This window comes from Phoca vitulina, unplaced genomic scaffold (assembly GCF_004348235.1).
Source record: "Phoca vitulina isolate PV1807 unplaced genomic scaffold, GSC_HSeal_1.0 scaffold8, whole genome shotgun sequence".
In the NCBI taxonomy this organism is placed as follows: Eukaryota; Metazoa; Chordata; class Mammalia; order Carnivora; family Phocidae; genus Phoca; species Phoca vitulina.
Window position 1 is genome coordinate 19,931,150 of NW_022589711.1, and position 14,713 is coordinate 19,945,862.

Sequence of the window (14,713 nt, forward strand, 5' to 3'; positions counted from 1 at the left end):
CCGGAGTCCCAGAGGATCCCCAACCCTGCTTCATAAAACAAAACAAAACACGCACAAGACCTGAGATCTCTGGATCTCAGCTGGGGTTAGGGACAGACGAGGAACAACACATTTTGTATGGGTATTCAGAGAAGCCTTGCCCAAGATCTGTCAGGGATTTTTCAACGCCTCTCTGGACGCTCCGGTTGCCTAGTTACGAGAACCACCTCCCCGCCCCCGCCTCCACAGGGGAAGGGGAGTCCGGCCCCTTCAGCCACTCAGAGGCCCCCACCACGGGCGGTCGCACGATTGGAGTAGTACATGGGCGGTGCTTGGGGCGGGCCTTCCGCGCCTGCGAGGAACGTCAGCACGTCGACGCGGGGGTTTTCTGTGGCCCGGCTCCGCTAACCCTGCTCCGGTCTGTGTATCTGCGCCTTCGGCCCTGCTGTGCCTGGGCGACGAGGCCGTTGTTGGCTCGCGGGCCCCCGGCGCGGTTATCAGGGCCTGGTGCTGGGACTGACCGCCTTGACCTCCCTCCCGACTTCTCCGCCTCAGAGGTGCCTGGGAGCGGCTGCGGCCTTCCGGGGACTCGGCCCGGGGCAACCAGGGGCCCATCCCGCTCGGGGCTCGGATGGGAGGCGGCGGGAGGTGCGGCCTGGCATGTTCAGTCTGATGGCCAATTGCTGCAGCTGGTTTAAGCGGTGGCGGGAGCCCATCAGGTAAGCTGGAGCCGGCTGCCCGGTGCGGTCGTGGAGTGTAGGGACAGCTGGGCCCGAGGGGCCGGTTGGGGGGGCCACACCTCTCCTCTGGGAAGAGTCTCTCTCAGGCCTCGGGGGATGCTTTTGCTCCCAATTTGACTTGTCCCCCGAGGAAGAGGTAGGAGGATGTAGCCTTTTTGTCTAGTTGCATTTAAGTTCTCATCAGTGGTGCTTACTGTTACCATTTAAATGGGTTCGAATTTCTTAAAAAGTTGTGAATTTTGTGTATGGAATTGGAAACTATCCGTTGTGTATATTTCCTGTGACGTTTTTGTAATGGGAGTTTTTTTTTTTTAATAGAGAAGCATGGGATATAGTTTTCATAACATCCACACATTCCTTTCCAACACACACACGCACACATACACTCATGCACTCACTGTTTTGAGGACTTGGGTTTGAAATCTGGCTCCACTGCTTAATAAATTATATGACTTAACCACTTTTGGCCCCACCTTTGTCATATATTAAATGGGGGTGATAATATCTATGCCTCAGGAGTGTTGTATTAAATGAGACTAGCTGATGGAAAGTGTTTTCTTAACTGTAGTGTAGCTTCAGTTTTCATGTGGAATCTAGTTAAGCCTTTAATTGAAGGAGTCCGCTTCTTAACCTTTCATTTTGAAATGCTAGATGTATTAAGATGTAGCACCTGCTACTTGATATTCACTCATTTGTTGAGAAAATACCATGTGCCAGGCACTATGCTAGGCAAGAGTCAGTAAAAATGATGCTTTTTAGGCTTACCCTATAAAGAAACCTTAAGTTTGTTATTCCTTATAAATAATGTTGACTTTTTAATAGTTCTATTTTGGAATTAGGCCAAGGGTAAATTATAACAAAGTTTTGTTTTCCTTGTGATTTGATAAAGGTGTTGTTGGGCAGAGGAATACCACAGAGATGACATGTCTTTCTCAGTATCGAGGGTTGCGTGATGTTGATAGTCTTATTACTCGTAGTGTTAACTTTGATAACTTGGTTATGGTTGTGTCTGCCAGATTTCTCAATATAGTGTTTTTGAGTCAAACAGATTCATGTCTGAATCCTAGGAATTTTGGCACTTTTCCCCCTGTCAAGTGTGGATAATTTTTGTCTTGCAGCATTTTGAGAAGAAAATTTATGCAAGTACTTGATGCTTTGCAGGTAGCACTCAGTAAATGATACTTCTAAGATTAGGAGACGAGTGCCTATTAGTCAGTTCCCCACCTCAATTCATTTTATACTTATCAGTATAGATACCTTTCCCTTCTTCCCTTTCTGTGTTTGTGGAAGAAGGGTTCATTTTTCCTTTTCAAGACTAATTATGGTGGCTGTGTTCTTTATTCCATTTTTTTCCCATTTCTTGGTTAGCTTCAGTTGGTCAGCATTTTGCCAGAGGTCACAGAGAAAACTTCTGGGATACAAGAATAAAGCTAAACTTTGATTCCAAAATTTATTGTTCGGTTTTATCAAAAATACAAAATCTCTTTCTCTTTTGTCTTCACAGCTTCGCTTCTGTTCTTTCTTTAGAATGTAAACATGCTCAAGCCTCTCTTACCTAAAAAACAACCCAAACTAAATGTTTCCTATTGCTGCTTAACAAATTACTATTAACGTAGTGACCCAAAACAACACAAATTTATTATCCTACAGTTCTGAGGCCAGAAGTCTAAAATGGGTCAGGAGAGCCTTAGAGGTTTCTGGAGGCTCTGAGAGAGAATCTGTTTTTCTTTGCCTTTTCCAGCAAAAAAAAAAAAAAAAGAGGTTGCCTGCAGTCATTGGCTTGTGGCCCCCTTCTTCCATCCTCAAAGCCAATTGTATAACATCCTTCTTCTCTGCTCTTTTATCAGGACTTTAAAAAGTCCCTTTTATGATGACTCTTGTGTTTACATCTGGTCTACCTGGGTACTCCCAAGATAAGCTCCCCATCCAAGATCCTTAACTTAATCATGTCTGCAAGATTCCTTTTGCCATGTAAGGTAACATATTCACAGGTTCCAGTGATTAGGTTGTAGACATATTTGGGAAGTCATTATTCTGTGTCTACCATAATAAACAACCCTCTGATCCTGCAGCCACTACCTTTCCCTCTCAGCCTTCACCCCAGACTAACAGTTGGCAATGGATTACTGATACTTTCTCAACTTCATCTCCTCTCATGCATTCCTTAACTTCCTGCATTTGAAGACTTCTGCCCAGACCCTTTAATTCAGTTTGACACTTAAGACCACTCTCTTCTTAAAATTCTCTGGTTTATTTTTCCTGAATTTAAAAATTTTTACCTTTCTGCCTTTGGCCATTTCTTTCTCTGTTTGCCAGTTAGCCTTTCGTCATCTCACTCTCAAGTCTTCCCCAGTGTTCTGTCTTCAACTCTCTTTTCTTCTGTATGTTCTCCCTTCTTGGGCAATTTCACCACATATAGTGACTTCAGTGGCCACTTAAACATTGACTTTCAAGTCCGTGTGTTTCCAGTACAAAGACTCATCTACCACTTGAAGATTTACATATCCCATTCCACAAGAATCCTCAATCCCAGCACATCCAGAATTGAATTTAGATCCTCTCTCATTTCCATGCTGAATTGCTTCTGCCTTCCTTTTACCCAAGTCAAGCCGGGAGCAATCCTAGATACCTCTTTGTGCTTTGATCTCTCAAATCATAAAGTCTTTTGGTTTCTATGGGCTTAATACCACTTATAAGTCTTACACTCTTTTAGCCTTTCCATACCCATTGCTCTGTTTTAAAGATTTTATTTATTTATTTGACAGAGAGAGACAAAGCGAGAGAGGGAACACCAGCAGGGGGAGTGGAAGAGGGAGAGGCAGGCTTCCGCCAAGCAGGGAGCCCGATGCGGGGCTCCATCCCAGGACCCTAGGATCATGACCTGAGCGGAAGGCAGATGCTTAACGACTGAGCCACCCAGGCGCCGCCCCACTGCGCGGTTTTAGATTAAATTTCCATTATTTCTTTCCCACATTTCTTTGACAGACTTTCCACTGTTCCCCTCTGATTAATTCTCTACACTGTTGTCAGTGGTCTTTTTTCCTTTTTCCTTCTGTCCAAATTCCTTATGCCAAATTCGCCGAATTTAAGTTCTCTAGCCCCTCCATTCCTCACCAAATGCTCTTCTTTTTTTGGTTAGCTGTTCCTAATCATTCCTCACTTGTCAGTTGGGAGATTCTCTTTCAGAAAACTTTCTTTGAATTCCATCTAGGTTTTTTACCTTTTCATTATAATTGCTTAGCACCCTGTATTTGTCTCTGCTTATCCATGTATTGTAATGAAATGTTTATTCAACTCTTCTCACCTGTCCTCCAGGATGGCTTGTGGACAGGAGCTGTTGTTATTTAAAAATATTTAAAAGTAATGCATGTTTATTGTTATTTAAAGGTGATGAATGTTTATGTAGAACATTGAAAGCACAGTTAAGCAAAAAGTGGCATATAAAGTGGCATATAAAGATTTACATTTTGTTGTAGAATCTCTTATATAACTGTAAATTCTCTTTTTATTTGCTGTTTTTACTCATTACCAAATGATCTCCATGGTGAGTCCAATTAACCATCTGACACTACACAAAATTATTAAAATATTATTGACTATATTCCCTATGCTGTATATAACATCCCTGTGACTCATTTATTTTATAACTGGAAGTTTGTAACTCTTAATCCCCTTCACTTATTTCATCTCTCCCTGCTATAGTAACCAACAGTTTGTTTCCTATCTCTGTAAGTTTCTGTTTGGTTTGTATGTTTGTTTTTTAGATTCCATAAATAAATGAAAACATATGATACTTGTCTTTCCCTGACTTATTTCACTTAGCGTAATACCTCTGGGCCCATCCATGTTGTTGTAAATGGCAGGATTTCATTCTTTTTTTATGGCCGAGTAATATTCCATCGTATATCTATACACCACATCTTTATTCATCTATCGATGGACATTTAGGTTGCTTCCATATCTTGGCTATTGTAAATAATGCTGCAGTAAACATAGGGGTGCATGTATCTCTTCAAATTGGTATCTTTGTTTTCTTCTATAGATACCCAGAAGTGGAATTGCTGGATCGTATGGTAGTTCTATTTTTTTTTTTTTAAAGATTTTATTTATTTATTTGACAGAGAGAGACACAGCGAGAGAGGGAACACAAGCAGGGGGAGTGGGAGAGGGAGAAGCAGGCTTCCCACTGAGCAGGGAGCCCGATGCGGGGCTCGATCCCAGGACCCTGGGATCATGACCTGAGCTGAAGGCAGACGCTTAACCGACTGAGCCACCCAGGCGCCCCTGGTAGTTCTATTTTTAAGTTTTTGAGGAACCTCCATACTCCATATGTTTTCCATAGTGGAAAATTTATGTTCCCACCAACAGTGTACAGGATTTCCCTTTTCTCCACATCTGCACCAACACTTGTTATTTTTTGTCTTTTTGATAATAGCCAATCTGACCAGTGTGAGGTGATACCTTATTTTAGTTTTGATTTGCATTTCCCTCATGATTAGTGACATTGAGCATCCTTTCATGTGCCTTTGGCCATCTCTATGTTTTCTTTGGAAGAACATTTGTTTGGGTCCTCTGCCTGTTTTTTAATCAGGTTATTTTTTTGAGTTGTGTCAAGTTATGTATTATCCTAAGTTTTATACATTTGGGATGTTAATCCTTTATTGGATGTATGATTTGCAAATATCTTCTCTCATTCAGGAGGTTGCCTTTTTGTTTTGTTGATGGTTTCTATCTGTGTAAATTTTTAAACAATAAAGAGATAATAGAATGCTATTTTGCAGCTTTTTATTTATTTTTGCTTTAATCATAATTATTATCTTTTTGCATCTTTACATGTTTTTCATGAACCATCTTTTTAGGTAGAGTAGTGTGTTGTATAGATTCACCAAAGTATGTTTAATTATTCCTGTTACTAAATATTTAGAAAATTAAAAATTTTTCACTATTATGAACAAGGCTTGTGTGGGCACCCCTCTATAAATATTTTGGAAATGGAATTCAAATGATGATGAGATCAAATGAAAAAGTTTAAGGTATTTGCTATATATTGCCAAATTGCTCTTCAGAAAGGCTTTAAAAAAACAAAACATATCCACAATCGTTGCTCCTACCAGAAGTGTATAAAAGTGCCTTTTCCCCCCTTCCCCAAGTCACCACTTGTTTTTTTCAGGTTATAGGGAGAAATGCTGTCTGCATTTAGTTTCTATTTTTTTGATTCCTATTAAAATTGTTTTTTCCTTGGACTTTTGTATTTCTTCTTTTGGGAATTTCCCAATGATTTCCCTTGGTGTTTTCCTATTGGGGCAGGTGCATTTTCTTATTGAATTTTCTAAGAGATTTTAAATGTATATAGTAGTAACCATTTTTCTATAGTATATATTGCAGATATTTTTCTTCCATTTGTTATATTTGTAAATTTTCTATGGTGTTTGAAGCATAAACATTTAACAATTTTTTATTCAAATACACCATTTAGTGTAATAATTAGATTATATTCCATTATATGTATCCAAGATTATATTCACCTATACTTTTTTCCTAGTACTTTCATATTTTAATTTTTAACATTTAAAACTATTGAAATTTATTTTGTGTATAGGGAACAGCGTTTGTCCTGGACACAGAATACAAGCCATCGTGCTCAGTATATTCGGGACCTTGTAAGTAGGTCCTCACCCTTACATATTATCATCTACATACTCTAAACTACTATGATTTATGCCAGGTAGTGTCTAGTTGATGGAATAGTGCATATAAAATGTGATAGAACACGCAAGAGTTGAAAGATGATTTCTAAGATTTTTAGCAAGAATAAAAGACAGGATTTTGGAAGGGGTATAATTTTACTGGGGTCTTGAAGAAATTTTGTGCTTCCTAAGCTTTCCAAGGGCATGAATTCAGAAATGGCTTACCTAAGAGAAGCAGAAAATTAATATCAAGTTAAATGAGAAAAAAATCGGCAAGAAGAATAACGTAATATTACAATTAAAAATAAAAATATTTACTATTATTTAAACAAAAAGAAAAATATAGTAAGTACTCATGTGCCTACTACCCAGATTTTACAAGTATTAAACTTTGGTTATCACATTTCAGTTTTTTTCTAAAGAAATAGATAACAAATCTTTGAAGCTCCTTGCTCCCTATTCATCTCCTACATCCCTTCCTAGAAGTAACCACTAGCTGGAAGTAGTTTCTTGCCCGTCTGTGTTTTTTGATGTCAGAATTCAGCTTATCAAAACTTTACTTCAAATTTATTAGTAAATTGTTGTTCACTGTGGCCAACTGTAAAAGAGACTCAGATGTTACTTAAGCATTGTGGATTAATGCTTTTTGTACATCTCTGTGGTGTCTGGTAAAAGCGTACCATGATAGGGTATATCGTCTTTGCTATGAATTTTTTCAGTGGGGAAACATTTAGCACCTTAATAGCCATCATTTTGGTTTAAATAAATATAACTGTAAATCCTAGACTGTTTATAGAAATTGCTGAGTTTTTAATTTGTTAATTAAGCTGTACACACAGATTAGCAAGGATTATCTGATGTGCTGTATGCAGAACTGGAATGGTTTACATTTCTTTTTAAACCCCTGGGGCTTCTTGTTTATTCTTAATAAGTTTAGAATTTTAGGATAAAAAGGGACCTAGAGACATTCTGATTCTACCCCTTTATATTTTAGAAATAAACAAATTGACACTAAAAATTTGACTTCAGAGCTAGCATATGACCCCAAGTTTGGTCCTCTTTCTATTTATTAATGGTCCATAAATTTAGATAGTGATTTTGATGTAATATTATCCTGGGCTCCACAATCTGAATTAAAATGTCAGAAAATAGTGCACTTGTACAATAAAATCACACCATAATTTTTTTTTGGTAAATTTTTTATTATATCGATTTTTTTTTGTGGTAGGTTTTTTCTTTCTCTCACACATTTATCATAAAATCGTGTTCCCAAGTTTTTTTTCCTATGTGTGTTTATGTTACTTTTTAAATTTAGAACTTGCTTTATGTAGTTCTAAATATTTTCAGTAATACTAATTTGATGTGTTAAGTTTTTTTAGTGTTTTGGTGAAATTGTGTTGTTTTTTTTTAAGATTTTATTTTATTTATTTGAGACAGAGAAGAGAACATGAGTGCAGGGAGAGGGGCAGAGAGAGAGGAAGAGTGAGAAGCAGACTCCGCACTGATCAGAGAGCCCGATGCAGGGCTCGATCCCAGGACTCTTGGGTCATGAACTGAGCCAAAGGCAGCTGCTTAACTGACTGAGCCACCCAAGCGCCCCCGAAATAGTTTATTTTTGACTTGCAAAATATTTTTGAAGTTAGAAATAGTTTTTATGTAATTATCTCATTTGAAGTATTGTCTCCTTAGTTGACAGGTCAGGAAGTTTAGAATTGTAGATGTTCAAATGATTGCAATAATGTCACTCAAAAAAGATTGACAAATCAAATATTTTCTGAGTCTAAGTTCAAAACTCCAGTATTATGTTGCTTATATTTCTGATATATCAAATTGTATATCTGTTTTATAAAAAGAGACTCTGAGATCAAATATATAAAACAAGCTTTTGACTCTCCTAATCCCTACTTTTAATTTTTTTTACTCAGAATTATTTCACTTTTAAAAATATTTCTCACTGTTAATTATTACCTTGAAACCTTGAGCACATAAACTTTTTCAGAAAACTCAGCCAGTTTGATGTAAGAAGATAGATAATTTTTTTTAAAGATTTTATTTATTTGTCAGAGAGAGAGAGAGCACAAGCAGGGGGAGTGGCAGGCAGAGGAAGAGGGAGAAGCAGGCTCCCCGCTGAGCAGGGAGCCCGATGAGGGACTCCATCCCAGGACCCTGGAATCATGACCTGAGCTGAAGGCAGATGCTTAATGGACTGAGCCACCCAGGCATCCCAGAAGATAGATACTTTTAATTACATTCCCTAAGATTGAACTGTTACTTTTATGTGAAGGTTTATATAAATTAAATCCATTGTAGTACTTTATCAACTGAAAATTATATATTTTAATTTTACTTAATATTTACTCAGCAAATGGGGGAGTCGGAAAATATATTACGCTGTTTCATTCAGTAAAGATGCTTAATGTGTGCCCAGCGTGTTTGATGCTAGGGCTACAGAGTTGATTGACAAGTTCTAGTAGAGGACACTGTATGAGAAGTTGCCTGAGAAAGTTAATGTCTGTTTGCTGTGGTAGCATGGATGGTCAGGAAGGACAGAAAGGATGAGGGGAGTACGTGGACTAGTAGGCCTGCTGGAGGAGAGTGGCAGAAGAGGAGGCTACAGAGTTTGGACTTGATTTTGTTTAAGGATTTTAAGCAGAAAAATGCCATAGTTAGATTTTCATCAATATCATGGTTAGGTTTTATTAACAGCATGCTATTCATGACCTTAGTTAGTGTACCTGTTATTAGGTAATCTACTTTCTATTAGGTCCACGAACTAAGTTTTGATTATGATATTGTATAAAATACCACAATACCTTCAAGATACTGTGATGCAAATGAGCCATACTGGGGTGCCTGGGTGGCTCAGTCGGTTAAGGGTCTGCCTTCAGCTCAGGTCATGATCCCAGGGTCCTGGGATCAAGTCCCACATCGGGCTCCTTGCTCAGCAGGGAGCCTGCTTGTCCCTCTGCTGCTCCCCCTTCTTGTGCTCTCTCTCTCTCTCTCTGACACAAATAAACAAATAAAATCTTAAAAAAAAAAAAAAAGAAAAAGAAAATGAGCCATACTACTTGGCTATCGGATGTGTACCTATGTGCATATATATAAATGTGAGTAAATTGTAGGCTAAACAAAATGGTTCAAGTTACCCTTTAAAATAATAATGATTATTACTATTTTTACAAGCCATTGTATTTAAACTTGCCATGGAAACTGCTGTTGACTTTTTATGAGCACGTAGAGATGGGTAACTTGTACCCGCTCTACTTGCAGGGACAGTATGAATATAAATGGTAGGGTAAAGTAGCTTTGAACTATTAAGACATACTGTATAAATTCAAGGCATTGGTTATTGCAGGGTTTGGGAAAAGATGAGAGCATTTACTGCTGAGTTACTTAATTTGGGACAATTGCGAAAAAGATACTTTTATTTTACGAAACTTTGCAGTATTTGATATTGTTCATCTCATAACCCTTCTGGAAACTATTCCCAATGCTGCCATTTCTTTAGTCTCCTCATTTCTTTCTGACTACAGTTTTAAGGGTTTCTTCAAAGGTTCTCAGGGTTCCATGCCCCCCTCGCCCCTGGCTCTTCTCCTTCCTGCGCCCTCCCTGGGATCTTTCATCTGTTCTCATAGTTTTAATTACCAGGTGTACGTCTCATAAACCTAGCACAGGTCTCTCCTTCAGCTTCAGACTTCAGTGTGAGATGAGTGAGCACTGTCAACATTTGTAAAACTGCACCCATTCATTCTCTAATCTGGTCCCTGTCTGTTTCTGGGGTCTCATCTCATGGACTCCCTGTTTTGAGTCTTATGCTGTAATAAGAATAGCTATTGGTTGAGCACTTATTTTGTGCCACAGGCATTGAGCACTTTACTTGCAGTGTCATATTTCATTTAACCACATTCCTATGGGATGGATGTTATTATTAACTCATTTTACTGATAAAATTCTGAGAAGTTAAATAACATGGCCCAGGTCATATAACTTGGAAGTGGCAAATCTGGGACTTGAATACAGGTCTAATACCAAGGTTGTGGCAACCTATCAGATTTGTTACTAGTACAAACATACTGTACATCTTAAAATACCACGAAGTCCTTTCCATCTCAGCCTTTGTAGTTTGATATATAATTAATGACTCAGGGATAACTGTGATAAGAGTGAAGTGATCACTTTCAACTTCTGGGAAGGTCACATTGTTAACTATTTGTTGATACTAGTTCCTAAGGTAGCAGTATATCAAGTTTCCTTTAGACTCAGTGTGTAGTCGTATTGTGTCATGATTATGTGTGAGTCTAACAAGTGTGTTCTCCTTTTGTTTAAGGCTGCTCTAAGGTGTACTCTTAACCCCTGGCTTTAGCAACTCTACATCCTGCCAGTTCTCCTCCCCTCCTTGGTATGGTATCTTCTCAGGCAGTATTCTCAGTTGGAATCTCTTCATTCTCCTACCTTCTATTTTCATCTTCCCCTTGTTTGGCAAACTTTTCCACTTTAACCGCTTAGCCGAAGCATTGCCTTGTCTAAGAAGCTTCCGTGACCTTCTGTATCTTTAGGCTGGATAAAGTCCTCTTGCTCTGTATTACTTTAATATCTTTTATGTATAGATGAGCATATTTAACTGTCATAGTGTCACAATGTACTAATATTAGTTCTTATATTTATTATTATTGTCTCCTGCCACTATCATGTAAGTTTAGTAAGGGAAGAATTTCTGTATCTGTTGTTTTTTGTTGTACTAATATTTGTTTATGTTTTAGTCACTCTCATTAGAAGATGAGTACTCTGAGATAGAAAACCGTGTCTCAGGCATGTTTGTGTCCATAATGCCTCCTGTCTGACCAAATGACTTGTTTTTTTTACTAGTATGAACTTTTCTAGACACTAAACAGAAGCACACTGTATATATATTTTTTTAATAGAAGGGCTAATGTATTTGATCAGTAATCATAAGGTTAAAAGACAGAGTGTCTTCCATCCTTCTTTTGTCATAGGCACAGCCAGCTATTCCCAATCAGTGATGATTTACCATATTTTAAACAGCTGTAATGACATGTACATTTTTAACATGTGTTAGATTGTACATCTTCATTTTTTAAAGGGTTGCATAGAATTTTGAGTGTTAGGTGAATGTTAACCTTTTAAACCCATTCTGGGGACCCCTGGGTGGCTCAGCCATTAAGCATCTGCCTTCGGCTCAGGTCAAGATCCCAGGGTCCCGGGATCGAGCCCAGCGTCAGGGTGTCGGGCTCCCTGCTCTGCGGGAAGCCTGCTTCTCCCTCTCCCACTCCCCCTGCTTGTGTTTCCTCTCTGGCTGTCTCTCTGTCAAATAAATAAAATCTTTAGAAAAAAAATAAAATAAACCCATTCTGTTCTGAAAGTATAAATTTAATGTTTTGTTATCGGACATTGCAGTAATTCATGCTGTGATTTTCATTTGTACTGCTAATGTTATGTTTATTCATTAAGACTTTAATTACCTCAAATATTTAATTAAAGTCATGTTTTCAAGTATATGGCGTAATGATCTAAAAAATTAACTGCTTTCAAGAGTAGTCAGAGTAAAAAAGAAATCCAGAGAGACTTATTTTGTGCCAGTCTCAGCATAATTACAATTTTCCAATGTGTTATTTTCATGTTTGAAGGACTTTTTTGTTTGAACCTAATAGTCTATTAAAAAAGGAAAGCTTTTAAGGTAAAAAGCTAATACCCTTGGTAGCAAGCTTCAAGAGCAATGTTTCAAAATGTTTAAGAGCAATTATTTGGAAGATTTTTTTCAGCTGAAATCTTGGCAAGAATGGAGAGAAAACATAAGATGCAATCTGTGTAATAGAGAATGAGGGGCCATTTTCCTGAAAAAAGTATATTTGAGATTTTTCACTTTGGCTCATAAGGCATGAGAAAACATCAGTTCCGTGATGTGCCTAGGAACTGCTGACCTAGTTGCAGTTGGTCTTCCTTGACTTCTAGAGTAGGTATGGTTGCCTGCCATCTCTCCCTGCAGCTGCCTGTGCTTTTCCATGACAACAGTCACCACACATACTTACCTAAAACCTGTTTTCTTGCTCTAAGGTGTAGGAGGGCTAGGGATTGTGGAATGTTTGTTTGCTGCTGTATAAAAGGTGTTTAATAAATATTTATAGAATAAATGATGCAAATAAGCATAATGTGGGCATTTTGTTCCCTAACAGTAATTGTTTTGGTTCATCATCATGTTTGAAGCATGGTAGATCTTGAAATACATTATACATTTTTCAAAGGGCAATTGAATTAGTTTTAATATTATTTTAATCTAATTGTATATCTAGTAACTGGAGTTACCTAAAATATTATATAAATGCTACATTATCCATTTCTTTTGGATAGACATTTACTATACTTTGCTTAAGAAATTATTTTGTATTTAAATCTTTTTTTTAAAGATTTTATTTATTTATTTGAGAGAGAGTGAGAGAGCACAGCAGGGCGAGCAGCAGAGGGAGAGGGAGAAGCAGGCTCCCTGGGGACCCCAATGTGGGGCTCAATCCCAGGACCCTGGGATCATGACCTGAGCCGAAGGCAGATGCTTAACTAATTGAGCCACCCAGGCGCCCCATAATTTGTATTTAAGTCTTATTTGATATTTGGTAGTTATGAATTCTTCAAACAAAATAATAAAGTTATACTCCAGAATATTGCACTGCTTCTTCAAGAAGTAAACTCATATTTTTCACAGTTGATAATCAGGTATAATTTCTACATGCATAGAGGTATCCAGAACTCACATACTACCTCAGCTCCTTAAATTCATAATCTGTCATGGTTCTTTTTGGCATTCCCACTGACCCCCCACTGGATGACTAGGGATGGGGTATGGGGATGCTGCTAATTGTGGCTTACTTTATTCTTGCACTGATTCAAGCTTAGATATACTTCCATTTATTCCCCATGGTGGGTATAGACAGTTGAAACTTTTAGAAGACTATGGCTCCTGGATAACAAAAGAAATTAATATGGAGAGTAAATTAACTTCATTCACAAAAGCCAAAGTCCTCACCTACAAGGTCCTCCGTGATCTGGCCTCTGATGTGTTTCTGACTCCCTGTTCTTCTTCCCTGCTCCATTCTCACTGGGTTTTACCACATTGGCTTGCATGCTGATATTAGAACATTCCTGCATGCCCCCACATTAGTGCCTTTGCTCTAGATATTCTCTTGACCCAGATATTTGCATGACTAACTCCCTCCTTCAAGGCCTTGCTCCGATTTTACTTTCTCAATGAGGACTGCCCATATCACCTACATAAAACTGCAACCCACCTACATAAAACTACATAAAAAATCTCCACTCCCGCCTCCCTTTACCCTGCTTTATTCTATATTTTTTTAATAGTATGTAACCACCTTCCAACATAGTTATAATGTACTTAGTTGTTATATTTATTATTATTGTCTCCTGCCACTAACATGTAAGTTTAGTAAGGGAAGAATTTCTGTATCTGTTTTTGTTTGTTTTCTTGTTGTTGTAGTTATTTTAATAAACAGGCGTATCTCGGGATGCCTGGGTGGCTCAGTCAGTTAAGCATCTGCCTTTGGCTCAGGTCATGATCCTGGGGTCCTGGTATCGAGTCCCACATTGGGCTCCTTGCTCAGCGGGAAGCCTGCTTCTCCCTCTTCCACTCCCCCTGCTTGTGCTCTCTCTCTGACAAATAAATAAAAATTCTTAAAAAACAAACAGGTGTATCTCAAATACCTAGAACACTGGTGTCTAGTGTACAGAAGATGGTCAGTAACTATTTGTTTAATAGATGACCAATTTGGCTTTTGCAAGACCAGGTTTGTTCTTCCTCAGCATATGACCCATAACCTGACTGCCTTACACCTTCAACTCTGTCCTTTCTTTTTGTTATATGGATCCTTTGAATACATGTAGAATAAAACAAAAACAAACAGATCCAAGAGAGTCAGGGCTAGAGAGATGAAAGAACACCCCTTCTTAACATCTAAGTTCTGTTTTTTTTTAACCCTTTTTGGGATGATTGTTAGTGAAGAATGACTTGGCAGAAGCCCTGACTGTATCCCATGAGAATGTGGCCCTGTGGCTTTAACATGACAGCCATGTTACGCTCTGGCTTTCTTCCTATATTCCCAAATCTATGGTGTTAATGGATGGTCTTACCTGTTATATTGTGTGATGGCTCAACCTGAACCAGAAATGAGCTCTAGTGGTGGACTGTATTGCCAAGATAATAGGACCATTATAATAGGTTTGTTTCTTTTTACCTATCCCCAGTTTAAGAAGTCTCTAAGAGTTAAGTGATTTAGGTTC

At 38.3% G+C, this 14,713-nt stretch overlaps 1 protein-coding gene across 1 annotated transcript in view; it reads left to right on the top strand.

Annotated features, from left to right (window-relative positions):
* The first annotated feature begins 361 nt into the window (after window positions 1-361).
* Window positions 362-14,713, top strand: part of ARL13B (ADP ribosylation factor like GTPase 13B) — a 65,259-nt gene continuing 50,907 nt past the window's right edge. Inside the window, exon 1 of the mRNA XM_032406350.1 lies at window positions 362-698. Within this exon, the coding sequence (XP_032262241.1) occupies window positions 640-698 (59 nt within the window). The 5' untranslated portion in view covers window positions 362-639. The remainder of the gene's footprint in view (window positions 699-14,713) is intronic.